Raw genomic sequence first — 14,723 nt, forward strand, 5'->3', positions numbered from 1 at the left:
CGTGTTTAATTTTTTTTTTTTTGGGATTTGAAAATCTTATATCCTTTTGGTAAAGGAAACAAACATTTGGTACTACGAGTTTATTACGCGTTTAGAGAGCTATAGATTGTGACAAAAGAATCGGATTCAAACACCAATCTCAGAAGAAGTAATGTTCATTCTTGAGGATATATGTCTAACAATCGAATCATATACTTCCATTTAGCATGTATATGAGAATAATGTAAAGTCTATTTATATCTGCATCTGGTTCCATTTTCTCTTTTAGAGAAAGTTTTATCTTTACGATGCATGCGATCATTATTGTAGTTGTAGAGAATATCTGAATACAAAGATTTTGAATTGTGGACTGGGCTTAGGTATGGGCCATGAGTTTGATTTCTCAAGTGCCTACTTCTTTACACATTGAGTTACAACAACAATGCTAAATATGTTGTTGTTGGTAGTATCATTACCATCACTAGCCTCTCGTTGAAGACTTGAAGTAACAGAAGTCTAAACAGATTGATGCATCATGCATATAAAGAATATTGATCGAAGAATGATCAAGGGTTTCATATTTGATCATACAGATGGTAAGGTCTCCAATGTGCCAATGAGGCATGCGTCTGACGACTCAGCCAAATATGGATTAAACGAGGCATCCATGTATTGTAGCAAATAAGGAGCGGAGATGCAAGCTAGAGAATGCAGCAGTGGGTGTTGAGGATAGAACGGTTAAAGGCCAAAATCAGTTACCAGCAGGGGCGGATCTACAGTGTTAGGTTCGGGGGCTATATTATTTAAAAACCATTGGAATAGCTGACTATGGTAGATTAGTTGGTAAAGTTGCCCCTGGTAAAATCCTGCTCTTCACGGATTCGAATCAACACATAAGTGTTTCATTATGGGACACATTTTGCACTTCTTAACAGTTTAAGGTACATGTTGTTGGAAGGACACTTTTTTCATGATTTGATAAATTTCGGACCAAATTATCCTTCACTGGTAGAACCGAAATATGAAGCTTATTAGAGTTTTTTTTTTTAATTATGTCTAGTTAGTGGGGACCAAAGTGTTATTAGATTTCATTTCCTATTTTATTTTTATTTTCTCAGATTTTAAGATACACATAAAATATAATTGTTACAATAAATTGTAATTTCTTTTTCTTGATATTTTAAGATATATTTTCATATATATATTTTATATATTTTTAAAATTATATAAAAATACATGGATATAAAAATTGTGGACGAAAAATGTTGTCCAAGAACTAAAAATGTTACAAAGAAATAAGATGAAAGAAACATACACAACAATTAAAATGTTATCCAAGAACTAAAAATGTTACAAAGAAGTTAGATGAAAGAGGCACACACAAGATGAAGATATATGTGTGTGAATATAGACAAAAGTATTGTGGACAGACGAGTGTAGACGTCGGGGTTGTGGACAAAAATAAACAGAAAACATGTGGATGTGGATGGCTGTGAGTTCTGCCCATGAGTTTTACCAGCATACCTCAGAGAACCATTTTCCAATTCCAAATCACCGACTTTCAAACCTATGCAAATCACCATCTTTCAAGCCCTAATCTCAATTATATCTTGGAATGATACCAATCTCTCTCCAAATACAGATTCACCATGTAAATTTCTATTATCCGCCACCACCACTGTATTTACCCCGTTCTTTACCCTAAACTTTGTCTTGTATCCAAAAGTTCTTCCAGTTTCCTCTTTGCGAAATTGCGGCCATACAGCACCAGTTTTTTACTTTGATTTTGCCATGCTTTGAAATAGTGAGAAAGAGGCGAGAATAATCGTCGAAGAATATCAGAAAATTGAACAACCAAACTCATGGAAAAGAAATGAAAAGATGGAGATGAGATTACAGATTCATAATCGGCGGAGCAACCGATTCTTGGTGTTATACGAGAAACTGAGGATGAAGAAGAAGAGGGTTCGAGGAGATTAGAGTTAGAAATTGGTGTTTGAGAAATTTGGGAAAGCAAATCTGAACTTTGAAATAAAGTTGGAGAGATAGTATATGTTAGTTTTCGAGAAGTATAAAACTGGTTTATACATTTCTTTTTTTTTAATTATTTTTAATTGATAATAGTTGAAAAAAGACATTTTAGTTAGAAGATATATGATTAGAAAAGAATGTAGTTAGTTTAGGGACATAAATGACATTGCACAAAGAGGAAATGTTGTTCCAACAAAAAGTGTTTTTTTGTGCAATTTGAAAGATAAAAAGTGTGCCAAGAGTAAAAAATTCTTTTATTATTGAGAAGTTAACATTAAAGGACACTTTATGACTTTCGTTTGCAGTAGAAGATACATTGTGGTAGTAGGACATAATGTTGGGACAGCTGTATTAATCTGGACCAAAAAGACCTTACACTTGTGATAGAAAGAGAATGTCTCCTTTAAAGAATCAACCGTAAAGAAACCAAATTACTTTCGGATTGTAATAAATGAAAAAGTTTCGAAATTAAAAGTAGGTATGGGTTTATGGGATTCTTTTGGGACGTTGGATTAGCTTTTAGTTACAAGATCTAATGACTGAGAAACACTTATCAGTTTTAGTCTTAAGATTTAATGGCTGAGGACAAATCCATGGATGTGGATATAGGTTTGTAGATAGATAAATGTTAAGAGAATGGGTTATAGACGAGAATAAGGAAACAAAAAGATATTTAATTTGACTTTATTTTTTTAAGTATTTTAGTTTCGCTCAATAGTTTTTCTTTGTTATTATCTCGTATTATGATATGTAAATTTAATATATAATATATGTAGTAAATTATATTTTTTTTTCTTCTATGTTTTGAGATCCATATGTATATATTAATTTTGATATTTTACTTTTTATAAAATTTAAAATTGAATTAAGTGGACACATCATTGTGGACATTGTGTTGTGGACAATGTGTTGTGGACAATGTGTTGTGGATGGTGCAATTTTAACATATTCATATTTTAATTTTTATAAAATATAAAACTGATTTAAGTGGACACACTATCATGGACAATGTATTGTGGACAATGCAATTTGAGATAATGTATTGTGACGACAATGCAATTTGAAAGAATGTATTGTGACAGTGCAGTTGAAAAGAATGAGTGATGGACAGTGCTAGTTATGAATGGTGTGTATGTGGAAGTGTATGTGCAGTTTGAAAGAATGAGTTATGGACGGTGCTAGTTATGGATGGTGTGTATGTGGAAGTGTACGTTGATTCGTATAGGTGATGACCATGATCTACTAAAACAACTAACCATTTAGAACAATAACATTGAAAATAAAGACACACACTGATATAGTTCTTTTAAAAGAGAAGAACAACAAATAATCATTTATGACAACATGCTCAAAACAGCTTAACATTGATGAAGTAATTCTTGATACAACAAAACATATATTGATGAAAATTTTCCAAGTCTAGGTGTGTGCACCTATCTTTGATTCCTCACCACTTCACAATTTGTCTGACCACTGCTCGTCACCCAACCACATAACCCCCATCCACACATCGCCCGAACACACACTATGCAACAACTCCACTCCTGACCACACATCATCCGTCCACCTAACCTCTGACCAGGAAATAACATTGAAAATAAAGACACACAGTGATATAGTTTCTTTAAAAGAGAAGATCAACAAATAATCATTTATGACAACATGCTCAAAACAACTTAACACTGATGAAATAGTTCTTGATACAACAAAACATATATTGATGAAATTTTTCCAAGTCTAGGTGTGTGGACAAGAGAGATGTGGAGTTGTGTGGTCAGGAGTGGAGTTGTTGTGAAGTGTGTGTTCGGGCGATGTGTAGATGGGGGTTATGTGGTTGGGCGACGAGCAGTGGTCAGACAAAATGTGAAGTGGTGAGGAATCAAGGATAGGTGCTGCGGACGGTATGTTCTGATCACTGCTGAGAGGGGCATATTGCTGGAGCTCATATTGGCTGACTACAGGAAATTGAGAACCGACATAGACGTATTTCCTCATCTGGACATCATGTGAATGTAACAGCATAAGAGCGAATTACATAAACTTGTTCATGTGACTACGTAGAGGCTTACACAATATGAAGATATATGTGTGTGGATATAGACAAAAGTGTTGTGGACAAATGAAGTTGTACGAGTTTCGTGGACCCAATAATCTTGAATAAAGATTGTTGAAAGACAATGTGCAATAAGACTTGTTTTTACAACTTTTTCCAATCATATAGTTCGCTGTCTTGTCTCTGATTTAAAACAGAAAGAAGTATATACAAGGTTATTAATCCTACAAAAAGTTTCGTGGGCAACTTCTTGTGGACGAGTTCTTTTTCAATTTCCAGCTCTCCGACATCCATTTCAATGCACCATGAGAAGAAACAGAGTCTTTGAGTGAAACGGTGTTTCTGGATGGCTCCGCCGTGTGAACTGCCATGACGAGGTTAACGGACTTAGATTTGACAGAGTGATGAACAGTGAAGGAGGATTGACGGTTGACGTGACGGTGAGAAAGGCCGCCGTAGAGAGATCTAGTGGAGAGAGAGGAGGCGTTGGAAAGCTATTGATTTTTTTTCTCTGAGTTTGATTTGATTTTTAGAAAGAAAATGATATGAAGACGATTGATGAAAGAAGAACAATTTATAATTATAAGAAGAGATACAGATGATTTGACCGAAAAAAAGAGATACAGATGAAGACAATTAATGAAAGAAGAACAATTTATAATTATATAGAGAAATACAATAGTTGGTTCGTGTCTTTTAAGAATTTTTTTTCAGATAAATCTGTAATAAAACGAAAAACCCATAAATCTGTCAAAAAAGTTAGAAGTCAGTCAGGTACATTGTTTAGTTGAAATATATAAGTTAGCTTTAGAAAGTTAAGTTGGAAGGTATAATAGACAAAGAATAAGATGAAAGTGTGTCTTATGTGGGAAATGACTCCATGTAATTGATAAGTAAAAAAATGTCTCTAAGTGTAATTTTCTCTTTATTATTTTGTTTGGCATGTCTAATCTTGTTTTTATTTCCCTCTCAATGTACAATTTATTTGATGTTTGACACGTCTACTCTTATCGTATCTTTCTTTACAGTTATAACTATAGCATTTTCCCTACTTCATCCTTTGTATTTTTGTTTTCATAGTTTTCTATTATTTTTTATATATTTATTTCGATTGCAAGTGCTTACACCACATTTAAATACTTTTTTATCCACATCTTAAGTACTTTTTTAATATTAAACATTCACAATTGTTCGTAAATAAAACCAACCATTTAAAATAATAAATGATCTATTCATTTTTATTTCATATTTTAGAGTTTAGTTTGTATGATATGATGAAAAAACAAGTTATGTATGATATTGATATATTTTTATATATATGTACACTTGAAGAATATTTTCTACTTATTTTCAAGTGTAATAGAATTATTGTGATTAATAACATTTGCAAAGAAGTTTAAGAACTTTTAAAGTTATTTTATAAAAAAAATCCTGAGTTGAAAAACTTAACGTTAATTATTTTCACATTCTGTAGATGATTATTGTTATGATTAGTAGCTTTCAATATTTTCAATAGATTATTACTTTATACTTTATAAATTAAATAAATATATTATTAATTATAGGCTCCCGTCAAATATTTGGTCTGGATCCGCCGTTGGTTAGCAGGATGAAAATATAAACGTAGATGATGTTATAACATACATCAATATCAATTTATGTTAGATACCGCGGAGATGCAAGTAGAAAGCAAGTTGTCGTGAGAAATCCTACTAGTGATGGGGGTAATAAAACAATTGTATATCATCTACTCAAGTAGTCTATATTCTCACCATTCATCATAGACTTTCTCTTTTACTTATTACAAATTGTGATTTGAGATGATGTCTAACAATTCACACTTTCTTAATCTACCATCTAGCTTTGCTGCTGTTGTGGTTGTTGTTTGTCTGAGCTACCAAAACTGCTAATGAATCTCATAGCCAAATCCAAAATTACTGTCTTGATGCAGTCTTTATCTTCCTCGAGAAGGTTTCTTGGAGGGAGTGAGCTTCCTGAACCCGGCGTGTAATAGCATAACTACAAAGAGACACAGAGAAAGCATTATAGTCATAACTGCCTGGCCATATATAGAGTAGCTAAATCGAACTTTGACCCATCAGCTAGCTTAGTTACCTGAATAACTGACCGCAAGAGCAGAGAAAAGAGCCATTTGGACATTCAAAAACGTCAGAAGTACCGCAGTCGCTGCAAGTAGGAGACGTAAAAAAAAAACGAGATTAGCCTCATTCTACAACATACATAGTCTATCTTAAAAAAGTTTCAGCTTCTTCAAGATCCCAAAACGTTCTTGCTATAACCATACAAGATCACATTCGACCCAACTTTCAAAACATAACATCAAGCTCTAGTGATTAAAGCTAAACAAGTAAATCTAGGGAATGATTTGATCCAAAAAGATCCCAAAAACCTATAGAAAGTCTCTCTATGAACACATATCAAAACGTTCTCAGCATTCTGAGATTCAAGTTGCAGAGCTACAAATGCAGGACACAAACCGTTCCTTAAAAACTCACCGCACTGTCCAATACCAATAACGAGCTTCCGAGCAGAAGGGTGACGATCAAACTCCCATCTGTCACTGCAGTACTTGAACAGCTCCCAAAGTGCTAAACTTGCTAACAACCCCACCAATGCAAGTGGCATCTGATACCTACAAAGAAACACCAACACTTCAAACTCCACAAAGTTCCTAACTTTTTACAAAGATTCAGACTTTAAACAAAAGAGATAAAGAAACCCATACAATGCGCAAGCGAAGAAGACGATGAACAACGTTGCGTAATTCCTAGCGAATCTCTTGATGTTCTCATGAACCCTCATCCTCGCCTGCTGAGAAGACGCCGGGAACGAGTAGGAGTCGCACGCCCCGAAGAAACCGGTGGTCCACGGAGGCGTATCGCCTGAGAAGTCGTCGGCGGATAGCTTGGAGAAGGGGTTGATAGTCAGAAGAGACAAAAGAGAGGCGAAGAAGCCGCCGGTAATGGAGGAGACGACGTCGTCGGAGGCGGAAGAAGGTGCGGCGGCAGCTGAGGAGGATGAGGAGGAGGCGGGGACGGCGGCTGCTGCTGCTGCGGCGGAGGTGCGGTGATCGAGGAGGTCGAGGTAGCCGGAGTCACGGAGCCAAGATTCGAAAGCAGGATCGGGAACGCTTAGGGAGAGAGGGTTGGGAGAGAAGGCCATTTGTTGTTAGTTGTGGTCGTCGTCACGATTATCTTGTTCCGTCGTCTCCTCGGTGTTCACAAAACATTTATTTTGTCTTTTACATATATTAGTCCATAACTTCTTCGCAATTGCTGAAGTAGTGCTCTTTGATAAAATCTTGTTAATTAGCTCCTACAGTTTTGTTTTATGCAACAAATGATTTGCTTCTCTAAAATACATATTATTGAATACATGTATATTGTTTTAAACATTTCATTTCATTAGTTAAAAGTATTTTATGTTAAAAAGTAACTTTAGAGCATCATTAACCCAAAAACTCACTCTGGGTCTCTTAATGATTTTTAAATATTAAATGTTACTTAGGAGATCCAGTTAAGAGACATCAACATTTTTATGCTCCAATGGGAGTCTCTTATTTAGGGATTCTTAAAAAAAAACATTGTTTTTGATTATTGTATAATTTGTGATCAAAATGTATGAATTTGTGATAAAAATGTATAAAATTTTTTTGATTATTTTCTGAACATGAGAAGAATGGTAAGAGAAGAAAAGTTATCTGTATTGTAAGATGCACGAGAAGAAAAGTTATCATGTAGAGAATGGAGACACAGATGTTGCAGGCTCCTCAGCTATGGTTGGTTTCTTTGGAGGCACCGAGAGAGATCCTCAAGGAAAGGTCCTTTAGCAGTAGGCACATACACAGTTGCTATGAGGATAGTTCGATTCTATCACCACCAGCCACAAACTCTTCATGGACGGCAAGTTCTCATCTTTGTTGCATTTATCTGTAGCAAATATCAAGACAAAAGATTAAATATGAGAAATATGGATTAGGCAAAGCACTAAACTAATCTTCACCTTTCGGTTTCCCGTAATCAAAAACGAACATCAAAAGAGCATTAGCTCTCACACGTTGAAAAATGTTCATACCATAAGCTAAACCATGCTAACACTCCATCCTCTAACCAAGCTAGACAAAATGATGGTAAGATTCCATTCTCTATAGAAAGCTTCTCCATTTTATCAACCATCCCAATCTCGTTGTTTGTGATCAAAGAAACAGAAGCACCAAAGCAAAAAATCTAATCCCACATGAACTAACCAACCAACCATAACAACCATAAGCAAGCCTGCATCACACCAAACCACCCAATAACCTCAGATAAATAAAGCTGTCACAAGGACTTACGTTTTGGCTGTTCCTATAAGAATCAAGTGATTAAATGAGCCTGATCTGCTGCTATCACCATTCTCTGACTCTACTACTACTACTGCTGCTACCCCTTTCTCAGGGTCTTTATCACCAAACTTCTCACTAATAGAGGGATATCCATTGACCTCTCCGTTGGTTGATGAAACCTCGTCGGCTCTAATCTCTTTGATCTCTTCCTAAACCTCTGCTTTATCCACCTGAAAAGGACAAAGAACCAAAGAGTTTAGAACTCAAGAACACTCAACAATCTTTTGTAAACAAAGAAGAGACAATCAGAGTAACCAACTAACCAAAGCCGAGAGAAACTCAAAAGCTTATACCAAAAGATGGAGCCATATCCGATTATAAAGTTCAAATTGGAAAGGAACAAGTAAAAAGGACAAGAACTTGAACAGAGACTAAAGGAGAAATCAGATTCATACAAACAAGCATTGTGTCTAAACCCCAGAGTTTCAGTTCTCAGACCACTCGCCAGATAAACGTTAAGCTGGAAAGAAAACTAACCATATATCTAACACCAATTCAGATCGGAATCAGGTTTGGGATGGCCTTGTGGATTCATCATCGGGAGAGAGACAGAGACGAAGAGATGCAGACGAAGAGAGGAAGAGAAAAGACGAGACTGCCAATTTTTTTCATAGCGACACGTGTCTTAAGACACGTCTCTTCTATGCCTTAATTAAGAGACGTCTGCTGTGGTAATTATGATTTTTTTTTTTTTTAAATCACAATTACATTAAGAGACCTATCTAAGAGACACGGTTAATCTTGCTCTTACATGGTTCCCAAAAGCAACACTAGAATTTTAAATTTTAAATTTTTGAATAGTAAAACATCAAATATATGATTTCACTGTTCAAAACTTCATATTTAAAAATTTCATATTTTTAGTCAAATGTATTTATATATCTTCTAGATTATTTTATTAACTTTCTTGTTTTATCATTCTAATCGTTAAAAATTTACTACAAGAAAATGCTCAATTCCCAAAAAAAAAATTAACTTGTAATAATTTACAAAAAAAAGGAAGTTCATATATCATTTTGAAATGTTTTAATTGATTATATATGAAAACAATGGAAATATTTATAATGAATAAATATGTAAGTTTTACTATAATATAATTTTTAATAATTGGTTAATTGTATATTTTATTGTTATTATAGCTGAACCATAAAACCATATAAGGCACAACAAGTTATGTGCTTTGGCTACAGGTTTAAACAGGTGGAAAGGATCATATTCATAATCAAACTCACATTGAATTTACAAGAGGGGGGCAAAACACAATGCAGATAGTATTGACAATATAAAAGTGATTATGAACACACGAATTATAGTGTGAGAAACACTTGCAGACAAACATGGACTTTTAATATTTGGAAATAAAAAAAATCAAAGAATCACAAGAGGCGCCTCATCGGTTTTGGCAGGTGCAGTCTCTTGTGTTGGTGGCGTAGTCTCAGAAGGAACTTGCTCATCTGCCTTCACAGCTTCTGGAGTTGGCTCGGCTTTGGTTGCCTCAGAGGAGTCCTCTTTTGTCTCACCTTCCTTCTTTGCCTCATCATTAGACTCTTCTTTCTTCTCCTGTGAATCAAACATATCATAAACAATAGTCTTAAGAGGACTGATTTTCAAGCTATGATTATACCAAAAAAAGTCTCAAAGAAGAAATCAAATCATATCGAACAGAGAAAATAAATGATACAAATGGGATTCACAAAACCTGAACTAAAGTGGTATCTGTTTCATTCTTGGACTCAATAACAACATTGTCGGTGGGGACAAGGCTTTCGACGATGTCAGATTCCTTAGGTTTGCTCCCACAGGCTCCCATGGTTTATTTGATTGAAAGGATTAGTTTGAAAAACAATTACAATGTGAAGAACCGTGGAGCAAAAAAAATACTAGATGAGAGGAGAAAAGAGAACTACTCGAGAAAATAAGAGATGCCAAACTAATTTCTTGCTTTATATAATTGGAGCCTGAGCAAATGGAAAGGCCTGTGAAGAGATAAATATAGGAGATGGTATATGGACTAAGCTATTTCAGGTAAAGCCAGATTCATTAGTCATGACATCTTCAAATCTCTGTCACAGTCGATTTACCCAGAGGACAACCATTTTTCTCCACTGTTCTCTTATGTTCGGTTAAGGGGCAACGGTTTCTTTTCCCGCTGGAAATTTCCAAACTAACAAAGGAATGAGTCACAGATAACCAGACTTTCATATGTAATTGTTAAGACCAAATCATGTGGGAAAACATTTGGATGTTCAGATATGTTTCCTATTTGCCAAATGTCATAATATGATATTCAAGCCCTTCAAACGGGGACGACGACAGTGTCTCATTTTTTTTAAACTGGAAAAGATGAATTTTCTGTTCTCTCAGGCACACACATAGAAATCTCTCATTCTTTGTTTGGCTGGCTACTATGGCTCCTCAGTGCGACTCTGAAGAGAAAATACTGGTCCACCGGTGTGACCTGGTTTCTCTGTTTCGAATGTTGTTGAGCCTGATTGGTTTTTGGAGCCTTCTGATATCTCTTTCTCACCTATGTCTTCCCAGTCACCTTCCATTGCTGATGTTTCTTGGTGTTCACTCTTTGGACCTTGGTTGACAAGGCTTTTGTACATTGTTAAAGCTTGAGCAATCATGCTTGCAGGATTTGAAGCTGTACTTGGAAGCAACATTGTCGTACCCTAAACCCCCAAAAAAGAAGAAAAAAAAAGCACACTCAACATTAGATAAGCCCAAGCAATGCCAAAATATTTTATATGAGATTTGTTTGTTTACCTCCTTGGCAATGTTACTGAAGGCTTGAATGTATTGCTCTGCAACTCTCAAACTCGCAGCCTGCAAATTGAACAGTGATGAAGTATAAGATCACATCTGGACGGCTAAAAATACAAGCTTAAACCCAAGAACACGGAAACCTATGTCTAGAGTGAATAATAAAAAAACTATGAAGAATTAAGTAACCAAGCTAGGTTCCTTAAAGCTCACCTCTACTCCCCCAGTTTCTTTGAGAGACTGAGATAACATGGCAAGGCCTCTAGCAGTTGCTTCTGCTCTAGCGAGTATTGCTTCAGCCTCACCTGAAGAGCATTATCAAAGGATAATATAAGAGTGAGCATGAGCCGTGGAGAAAACAGTTCCTCTGGGCACCAAGTAGCCATCAGTATATATTGAAAGAATAAGAAAATGGAACTAAGAATTCTTCTAATGAACCCAACTAACAGTTGACATCACAAGTTACTCTAATGTATACTAACCTTGTGCTCGATTCACTTGGTCCATCTTTGCAGCTTCAGATGCCAAGATTACAGAACTTTTCTTACCATCAGCAATATTGATATGGGCTTGCCTTTCTCCTGTTATATATAGCAAAACAAAGGATTAAAAGATGTTAAGCAGGCTTCTTGTCTTTCAAATGCAAAATGGAAAACCCAAAAAGAAGAAGAAGATTTTAGCCAAGAATAGTTTCGGCATTATGAGCTGTTCAATCACAGAATATGACTTATGAAGTACAAGTCAAAGCAGTATTACCTTCAGACTCAAGAATCTGGGCTCTCTTTTTACGTTCAGCTTCAGCTTGCATCTCCATAGCAACCCTCACGCCATGAGGGGGCATAATATCCCCTGGAGATACACGAATTATAAATAAGCAGAAAAGGATATGTAGGTAATCACCAACAAAGAAAAAACAGAGAAGAACTCACTTATCTCATAACGAAGACACTGAAGACCCCAGTCTCTTGCAGCAACATTGATGGCTTCCTGCAAGAATGTAAAACCGTCTAAAAAATTCCATCACATGTGTTCTTCTTCAATGTGTATATTTCCTCTAAGCTCTCTTAGTTATTTGGATTAGAGAGGTAACACAACTTGGGATATTGAACATATACAACATGAGTAAAGTCTTTAGCTTTGAATCTAAAGTCCTTCAACTTAGCTCAAGTAGAATCCAAAAACATTGCCAAAGGTGATTACATTTTACAACTAAACATCCCAAGGCTGCAAAGTTCTATAGAGAATAATAACAGCAAGAAATTTAATCAAGCTAACGTGACTTGAGTTTGGGAGATTTCAAGATTCTTTGAAATGCAATGGAACTGAAGTATAAAGTGAGTTAAGTAAGCAGAGGGGAACGAACCACAATCTTCTCGTTGAGAGTATCTCGTTCCTCAAAGGTCTTATCAAGCGTGATCTTACCAAGCTCACTACGCATGGTGGTCTGAGCCAGCTGAACAACAGCATAGATAGGACTCTCAACGCCATAAGACGCTAACTTAGGATCCACTATCTGCAAAACACACAACAAAAAGAAATAAATCAAAACTATATAAAAAAAAGCAAGTAAAACCACCAACAAATGAAGTGGTAGAAGATGACCTTGACATAGAGAACGCCGTCGATGTGTATGCTAACATTGTCTTTAGTAATCGCAGTCTGATTAGGAATAGGGATCGCTTCTTCCTTGAGGGAATGAACATAAGCAATTCGATCAACGAAAGGAATCAAGAAGTGAATCCCCGACGGTAACGTCTTGGCGAATTTCCCGAATCGCTCAATCACAAAGGCCTTCTTCTCCGGTACAATCCGGACTCCCCAGTTCACCGGCGGAGTTAACTGAAAGCTACAATGATAATATATAAATATAATAAATCAATCCCCAACTCAAATCTCAATTCAGAAATGATAATGCCTCAAACATCGTTCGCATGTAGACGAAATCATCCTAAGCTGAAAAAAAACCTGTTGGAAGGATAGCCGGCGGAGGTGAACTGGCGGACGGTTGATACGGCGGAGGAAGATTGCCGGAGGTAACCAACGGATCTCATGGCGGTGGCGGAACTTTTACGGAGGAGGTGATTCATCATCATCAATCAGAGAATGAAGAAACTGGGGAAAAACCCTTTGGAAGCAAAACCTCGTCGTGGACCAAACAAGGCGTCGTCCCGCAGTTTTCGTGGAGAGGAGCAAATGTGAAATGGGTTTGATTAGTAGTTTGCTAGCTGTTGCTATTGGGCTCAGAACTAGCCCAATTGTAAACCAAAGTTTTGCAATTTTGTTACGGTTTGATATTATATAGTTTTCTTATGTTCATTTCATTGATTCTGCCTTGTGTGCACTGTGCGATAGTCTAATAAGGACATAATAGTTTTTTTTTTTAAATATAAATATTTATTAATCTACCCGAGAATCGGGAATTTCAGATCCAGTTACAAACCCGTTTCGAACAAAATTTCCAAAATCAACCTATTACAACACTAGCTTCGCCCGCCCATTAAACCCGGCACATTCCGCTAGTCCATTTATCGGTTTCCTTTGAAATCGGTTGCCGTTCTCTACCATCAACGAGAATCAAGAGAAGGTGAGGTTCTCCTTGTTGCCTCGGATGTCGGGACTTCCCGTGTCGTCTCTTCCGATGAACTCCACCGAGTTTGTAACCATTACTGACAATGAAGCGCGAGACAACTAATAGGGGAGTGTTTCGGATACTTACCACGAGCTTTGCAAGCCACCAAAGCCGAGCTTGTACGCAACGTCACACAACGCTTGAAACCATCTCCCAACCCGAGCAAGAGCTCGCTACTGCCGCCACCAAACCTGTACTACCAAAAGGGCCGGACCTCCATGCCACACACCGACCGAGAAGACTCTAACGACTAGCACAAATGTCAGCCAAGCAACACTACCGATGAAGAATCAAATGATCTTCTCTGGTACTGGGATGTGAGCTAAGCACAAGAGGGACACCGCCGCGACCATGACGAAAGTCGGGACGTCCCTTGCCGCCTTCGAAAACCGAAGAAGCAGTGACTGTAACTCGCAAAATAACCACCGGTGTCTACGGTGATATGAATAGAGCTCAAGAGAACAACCTTAGAATAAGAAACTGCCACAACCAAACCAAGGATAGTTGCTAAGTACAAGAAGGAGAGAATAGTTGTTCTTATGCTTGTTAAGTTTCCTGTGTCTATATGTACAATTTGCATAAATATTATTCAAGTGTCAATCTTATCAAATTGCATTTTTTTTAGGTTCTCAAGGACATATGTTACCTTAGGGCTCGGTTTCTTTGTTCTCTTAGTTATATACTTACTCCTCTGTTCATAAAAGATAAATGTTTCAAAATAAAATTTTATTTTTGGAAAAATGTATGTTTAAAATTTTTTTATGCAATTTTTATTAGTCATTATAAATGGGGAACTGTAAATTTCAAAAACTTATTTATACCTTTTGAAATACTATTAGTTTTATAATTATGGAAAACTG

The 14,723-nt window shown here is 36.3% G+C and overlaps 3 protein-coding genes across 3 annotated transcripts; all 3 read right to left on the reverse strand.

The window, feature by feature from the left end:
• Positions 1-4,161: 4,161 nt before the first annotated feature.
• Positions 4,162-7,447, reverse strand: LOC103867262 (PRA1 family protein H). The gene is made up of 4 exons (XM_009145317.2): positions 6,810-7,447; positions 6,580-6,716; positions 6,179-6,250; positions 4,162-6,082 (listed from the first exon to the last, which is right to left on the reverse strand). The coding sequence occupies exons 1-4, from the start codon at positions 7,244-7,246 to the stop codon at positions 6,018-6,020; spliced, it is 711 nt and encodes a 236-aa protein (XP_009143565.1). The 5' UTR covers positions 7,247-7,447; the 3' UTR covers positions 4,162-6,017.
• A 1,693-nt stretch (positions 7,448-9,140) lies between these two features.
• Positions 9,141-10,413, reverse strand: LOC103868652. Its single transcript, XM_009146734.3, has 2 exons — positions 10,168-10,413; positions 9,141-10,028 (listed from the first exon to the last, which is right to left on the reverse strand). The coding sequence occupies exons 1-2, from the start codon at positions 10,276-10,278 to the stop codon at positions 9,837-9,839; spliced, it is 303 nt and encodes a 100-aa protein (XP_009144982.2). The 5' UTR covers positions 10,279-10,413; the 3' UTR covers positions 9,141-9,836.
• A 231-nt stretch (positions 10,414-10,644) lies between these two features.
• LOC103867271 (stomatin-like protein 2, mitochondrial) lies at positions 10,645-13,457 on the reverse strand. The gene is made up of 9 exons (XM_009145327.3): positions 13,200-13,457; positions 12,837-13,080; positions 12,598-12,747; positions 12,164-12,221; positions 11,991-12,083; positions 11,717-11,815; positions 11,448-11,539; positions 11,238-11,297; positions 10,645-11,143 (listed from the first exon to the last, which is right to left on the reverse strand). Exons 1-9 carry the CDS (start codon positions 13,325-13,327, stop codon positions 10,874-10,876), a joined length of 1,194 nt encoding a protein of 397 aa, XP_009143575.2. The 5' UTR covers positions 13,328-13,457; the 3' UTR covers positions 10,645-10,873.
• Positions 13,458-14,723: the final 1,266 nt, after the last annotated feature.

The sequence above is a fragment of the Brassica rapa genome, chromosome A01 (assembly GCF_000309985.2).
Source record: "Brassica rapa cultivar Chiifu-401-42 chromosome A01, CAAS_Brap_v3.01, whole genome shotgun sequence".
NCBI classification, from domain to species: domain Eukaryota; kingdom Viridiplantae; phylum Streptophyta; class Magnoliopsida; order Brassicales; family Brassicaceae; genus Brassica; species Brassica rapa.

Coding starts and splice junctions, on each gene's coding strand:
- LOC103868652 (XM_009146734.3), bottom strand. CDS start 10,278: ATGGGAGCCTGTGGGAGCAAACCTAAGGAATCTGACATCGTCGAAAGC. Junction 10,029..10,167: donor CAGATACCACTTTAGTTCAG/GTTTTGTGAATC, acceptor TTTGATTCACAG/GAGAAGAAAGAAGAGTCTAA.
- LOC103867262 (XM_009145317.2), bottom strand. CDS start 7,246: ATGGCCTTCTCTCCCAACCCTCTCTCCCTAAGCGTTCCCGATCCTGCT. Junction 6,251..6,579: donor TATTGGTATTGGACAGTGCG/GTGAGTTTTTAA, acceptor TCCTACTTGCAG/CGACTGCGGTACTTCTGACG. Junction 6,083..6,178: donor TCTTGCGGTCAGTTATTCAG/GTAACTAAGCTA, acceptor GTCTCTTTGTAG/TTATGCTATTACACGCCGGG.
- LOC103867271 (XM_009145327.3), bottom strand. CDS start 13,327: ATGATGATGAATCACCTCCTCCGTAAAAGTTCCGCCACCGCCATGAGA. Junction 12,084..12,163: donor GTGTCTTCGTTATGAGATAA/GTGAGTTCTTCT, acceptor GTGTATCTCCAG/GGGATATTATGCCCCCTCAT. Junction 11,540..11,716: donor CCAAGTGAATCGAGCACAAG/GTTAGTATACAT, acceptor AATGCTCTTCAG/GTGAGGCTGAAGCAATACTC.